Genomic DNA, 6000 nt, shown 5'->3' with positions numbered 1-6000 from the left:
CCGCTGGAGGGGGTTCGATGTTTTTGTCGCCAAAAGGCACCTAGCAACGGGCGAGGATACAGTGGGCGCGGGAGCTGTTGCTGTATAAAGGGATACCCCAGCATTTACTGCCCCTGTTTAACCTCCTCTCACTGCCCAGCGTTCAGGCAACCTCGCTGCTGTTGCTGGCAGGTTCTTGCTCACCTCTCGGCATTGCATTTTAAATCCCACCTTTAAACGGTGCCTCATTGGGTGCCGGCTTCTTGCCTTTTTTTTATAAACGAGAGAGAGAGAGAGAGAGAGAGGTGATAATTTCCCCCACCCAAACTCCCGGCGCTTCTCGCCGGATGCTCTCGGGCCTCTACCAAAGTTTCCCCGGTCGGGGTTGGCCTAGAGCCCGTGGATATAACCGCGGGCCTCTTTTATTTAAGATTCGTGCGTGTAGTCGAAGGGTTTTAACATTTCATTGGCATTCCCGTGAATTCTACCGGAGGTAATGTGAATTCTGGGATGAACTCCTCCTGTTTTCCACTTGACCCACCCACCCAACTTTGCACTTCAGATGTATGTTGTTTTCTACTTCTTGCAAGCCCTTTCCGTCTCAGCAAAAAAAAAAGCCAGCTTGTGTAACATTGGGATTGCCATTCTAAATAAGTGGATCAATCAAATATTATCCAGCTGTAGGGTTTGCTGATCAGATTATGATTGATACTTCAGTGAAGCGTGTATTAGGTCATTTTATGTTGTATACTGCTTTATATAACGGACAGATACTGAATATTTTCAGCTGTTAGATATTTAAGGCCATTTTTGTTTGCAAATTACTCTGATTTATAATTTGAAGGTGCTACTTGGCTTAAAATTATTGCTATTCGTACTGGTGATCTGAGTGCTGTATTTATAAAGCTGATATAAAATCAGAAAATGCTGGAGAAACTCAGCAGATCTAACAGTGTCTTTTTTATTTCACTTGGGATGGGTGGGAGGGTGTCTTTGGCTGGCCAACATTTATTGCCCATCTTTAGCTGCCCTTGAGAAGGTTGTGATGAAGATCCCTTCATCAACTATTGCAGTCCATGTGCTGTAGGTAGATCCACATACCTTTGGGGAGCGAGTTCCAGGATTTAGACTCTACCATAATGAAGGAATGGCAACATATTTCTAAGTCAGGATGGTGAGTGACTTAGAGGGAAATTTGTGATTGGTGTTCCCATATATTTGTTTCTTTACCCTCTTAAATAGAAATGGTCATGGGTTTGGAAGGTGTTAATGAAGGATCTTTGATGAATTTCTGCAGTAGATCTGATAGTAGCAGCAGTGTGGACTGAGCATGTTGGAGGGAGTAGATGCTTATGGATGTGCTGCCTATCAAGTGGGCAGCTTTGTCCTGGATGGTGTCAGGTTCTTGAGTATTATTGGAGCTGTACCCATCCAGGTAAGTGGGGAGTATTCCATATCACACTTCTGATTTGTGCATTGTACTTGGTGGACAGACTTTGAGGAGTCAGAAGGTGAGTTACTTGCAATATTTCTAGCCTCTGACCTGCTCTTGTAGGAACTCTTCAAATGATAAGGCCAGTTGTATTTCTGGTCACCTTTTAGGATGTTGATAGGGGATTCAGTGATGGTAACACCATTGAATGTCAAGGGATAGTGGTTAGATTGTCTTTTGTTGGAGGTGGTCATTGCCTGGCATTTGTGTGATGTGAATGTTACTTGCCACGTCAGCCCAAGCCTGGATATTGTCCAGAGATTGTTGCATTTGAACATGGACTGCTTCAGTATCTGAGGACTTTAAATGGTGCTGAACATTATCCAATTATTGGTAAACATCCTCCCCCCCCCCCCACTTCCAACCTTATATGGGGAAGGTCATTGATTAAGCAGCTGAAGATAGATGGGTCTAGGACACTATCCTAAGGAACTCCTGTAGAAATGTACTGGAGCTGAGATGCCTGACCTCCACCATCCACAGTCATGTTCCTGTTTGCAGGTATCACTCCAACCAGCAGAGACATTTCCCACGATTCCCACTGATTCCAGTTTTATTAGGGCTCCTTGATGCCATTCTCAGTTGAATGCAGCCTTGATGTCAAGGGCTATTGCTCTAATCTCCCCTCCAATATTTGACATTTTTTCCATATTTGAAATAAGGCTGTAATGAGGTCAGGACCGAAGTTGCTCTGGTGGGACCCAAACTGAATGTCACTGAGCAGGTGCTGCTTGATTGTACAATTGATGACACTTTCCATCACTTTACTGATGATTGAGTATAGACTGGGGCAGTAATTGGCCAGGTTTGATCTCTTTTTTTTGTAACTGAATCAACCTAGGTAATTTTCTGCATTGTTGGGCAGATGCCAGTGTTGTAAATGGAGTAGCCTACGTAGAGGAATGGCAAGTTCTGGAGCACGTCTTCAGTACTATTGCTGGAATGTTGTCAAGGCCCATAGCCTTTGCAGTATTCAGTGTTTCCAACTGTTCCTTGTTATCACATGGAGTGAATCGAATTGGCTAAAAAAACTGGCATCTGTGATGCTGGGGACCAATGGAGGAGCCCAAGTTGGATCATCCACTTAGCACTTTTGGCTGAAGATTGCTGAGACTGCTTTAGACTTCTCTTTTGCACTGATGTGTTGGGCTCTTCTGTCATTGGTGATATTTTTGGAGTCTCCTCCATCAGTGAGGTGTTTGATTGCCCCCTGCCATTCATGACTATATGTGGCAGGACTGCAGAGGGTAGATCTGATTCATTGGTCATAGGATTGTTTAGACCTGATTATCTTTTACTGGTTATGCTATTTGATACTTCACGTGACATCTCATTTTTAGATATCCTGGTGCTGATGCCTCAGATGTGCTGCACTCTCCATTGAACCAGGGTTTGATCACTTGCCTTGGTTGAGTGGGGAATATGCCCCGTACCATGAGGTTACAGATTGTGATGGAATTCAGTTCTGCTGTTGATGGTCCACAGTGTCTCATGGATGCCCAGTCTTGAGTTGCTGGATCTCTGTCCCATTTAGCATAGTGATAGTGCCACACAACATGATGGAGGGTATTCTCAATGTGAAGACAGGACCTCCTCCACTGTGTGGTGATCACTCCTCCTCGTCTATTTCCTATTGTTTCCTCATCTATTTTTAACTTGAAGCAATGAGACCTTGTCGGTTCTGAGGTCGATATTGAGGACTCCCAAGGATCTCCCTCTTGACAATATGCCACTGTGCTTGAGTGGTTTGCTAGGCCAGTTGAGAGTCAACCCCATTGCTGTGGCTCTTAAGGGAAGAGAAGGGAGGTTACTATTTGTTTGTCCTTGTGGTTTCTGACTGCAGCTATTCACTCACTTCCCCCGCCTGCATGCCAGCTAATTCAGCTTTTTCTCTCAATGCTATCAGACCTGCTGAGTTTCTCCAATTTCTATTTTTGTTTCAGATCTTCTTCATCTGCAGTACTTATTTCATTCTAATGGTTGAAATTTCATAATTCATACATTGAGAGTTAATCCTTCAGCATTATATGTACTCCCTAGGACATGGGCCATTATACGAATTACATGTCCACTTTTAATTACCAATATCGCACACAGGAAGTTGCTTTGGCTCTAAATGGTCTCAATTGTAATATTTTAAATTCTCAAGACAGTTTCTTTGTTTGGCAGCCCAACACCAAATAAATACCAACTGGTGAAACAGTATGAAAGAAAATGTATAGCTGTTGAGAGGTTGAGGCAGTAAGTAGGTTGAGGCAGAATGCAATGAGTGTTCATGTCCTACTCCCATAGACTTCAGCAAATGAAATGCAGTGTTGAAGAAGAACTGTCCTGACATGGGCATTGTATTTTGTGTAACCTATTAGACCAAGGCCTTGGCTCCACTTTAGAGAAGTAAAAGGTCCCACAGCACTTTCTGAAAAATATAGGGGAACCTTTCCTAGTCTCCAGGTCCATATTTATCCCTCCAGCAACAAAGCCCCACTACACTTCAAATAGCTGTTGAGTGCTTTGAATTGTCCTGAGTCTGAGATATAGGATTTTTAACTTCAGTTTTAATGTTCATATAATACATATTTTGTTTCAATTTAACACTTGTATAAAATTAATTTAAATGTTGTTTTGTGATAAATGGTGGGATCCTGAGATTGAAATATATTTTGATTTGCTTCCCAACATCAGTTACACCTTAGATATGAAATCTGAGTAGATACTATCTTAAATTACTGCATTGCCTTGTATAACTGCACTAATGATTTTAGTGTATACGACAAGCGGATTATTAACATACCACACATGGTGTAAAATCAACTTATGGTCCACTGTTTTGGTGAGCTGGTTGGAGTTGGCCAGATCTGGAACATTTGGATTTCTTGGCTTAAGAGTAAAATGGATTGTGATTTATACATCTTAATTGTTCAATATTTTTGTTTACTTTTTTCCCAACTAGATTTTCTCTGAGATGAGAAAGGAAAAAATACCAACATAGCCATTAAGAACCATAGAAATCGCTTGGAAATGGCAACATGGAATGGAGGAATTGTACAAAGAGTACCAAATCTGGAAGATACCATTGGTTTCCAGGAGAGAGTAAAAAATGAAAGACAAATATTGAAAGAATCACTGGCTTTGCAGTTAAATCAGGATCTTCTTGGGTATGAAACATCCTTCCTGTGTTCTTTAGTGAAAGGAATATTTTATTTGATAATATTCTTGTTATTCCAAACTGTTATCCTTTATAGAGTTTGGTGATCTGTTTGTGTATTTCACAATAACATTGATGTCACTTAGAGGCAAAGTAATGATGGCAAAAATATTTCATGTCTATCAGACTTTTCTTTTTAAAAGAACCACTTTCCTCCACCTTTTTTTTCCCCCTTCTGGGTTTCAAAGTTACAATCTGCAGATTTGTGTGTCTGTCTATCTAATGTTTATTGTCAAGCAGAACTGCAATCATTTGGAAGCAATTGGCCTCCACTCAACAGAGGCAGTCTAGCTCAAAGAATGAGTGGTTGATTTCTCCTTTCTTCTGTGATCCATTCTGGACAATTTATATGAACTTGTCATCCTGCGTATTTCTCAGTCCTCCATTTTTTTAACCATGCATTTTCTGACATTTTGTCTCATTGCTGCCCTCCAGACTGCCGATTTCACGTTCCCCTTTTTCTGACAGCAATGTGTTTGCTCTTCCTCTTTATCTTCCTATTCCTGATGAAGGGTTATGATCGAAACATCAACTCTCCTGCTTCTCGGTTGCTGCCTGACCTGCTGTGCTATTCCAGTGCCACACTTTTCAACTCCTCACTTTCTCCTACTCTTCTGTTTATTTCATTTGTTCTTGTGCTTCCCTGAAGTTGTTTTAATATCTGTGACAATAAATAGCTGTCCAACAGAGCATTGCTAATTGCAGGCTACAGATGGAATATACACTTAAAACATGGGAAATGGAGAGGAGGTATAGCAGAGGCAGTTGCTTTTATGTTGTTCTCAAAATGATGGGGCCGTACTGCGATATACGTGGAAAACTAGGTGAAAATCAGAATATCTGTATAAATTCAGGATTGTCTAATTTTAAAAGAAGGAAGAGGAAGCAAGAGTATTGTTAGCTGAGAATATAGCTGAGCTGAGCTTCTAAGTATGTACCAATGCTTGGCTTGAACAAGAATATTATCAAATAAAATACATGGATTGGAAAGGGTGGACGCTAAGAAATCATTTCCATTCGGCAAGGAGACTAGGACCCGTGGGCACAGCCTTAGAATTAGAGGGGGTCAATTCAGAACAGAAATGCGGAGACATTTCTTCAGTCAGAGTGTGGTGGGCCTGTGGAATTCATTGCCGTGGAGGCCGGGACGCTAAATGGCTTCAAGGCCGAGATTGATAAATTCTTGATGTCACAAGGAATTAAGGGCTATGGGGAGAATGCTGGTAAATGGAGTTGAAATGCCCATCCGCCATGATCAAATGGCAGAGTGGACTCGATGGGCCGAATGGCCTTACTTTCCACTCCTATGTCTTATGGTCTTAAT

General features: G+C 41.7%; 1 protein-coding gene across 3 annotated transcripts in view; it reads left to right on the top strand.

The window, feature by feature from the left end:
• The window catches only part of btbd8 (BTB domain containing 8), a 106159-nt gene continuing 100159 nt past the window's right edge, over positions 1-6000 (top strand). Inside the window, exons 1-2 of one of the 3 annotated variants that reach the window (XM_072574692.1) lie at positions 1-472; positions 4422-4626. In XM_072574692.1, coding sequence (XP_072430793.1) covers positions 4490-4626 — 137 coding nt within the window. In that variant the 5' untranslated portion in view covers positions 1-472; positions 4422-4489. Of the gene's footprint in view, positions 544-987; positions 1154-4421; positions 4627-6000 lie in introns of those variants that run through there. The other 2 variants (XM_072574693.1, XM_072574694.1) reach the window with 2 other exon arrangements.

Source organism: Chiloscyllium punctatum, chromosome 7, assembly GCF_047496795.1.
Source record: "Chiloscyllium punctatum isolate Juve2018m chromosome 7, sChiPun1.3, whole genome shotgun sequence".
Taxonomy (NCBI): Eukaryota; Metazoa; Chordata; class Chondrichthyes; order Orectolobiformes; family Hemiscylliidae; genus Chiloscyllium; species Chiloscyllium punctatum.
This window is presented reverse-complemented; position numbering and strand designations above follow the sequence as displayed.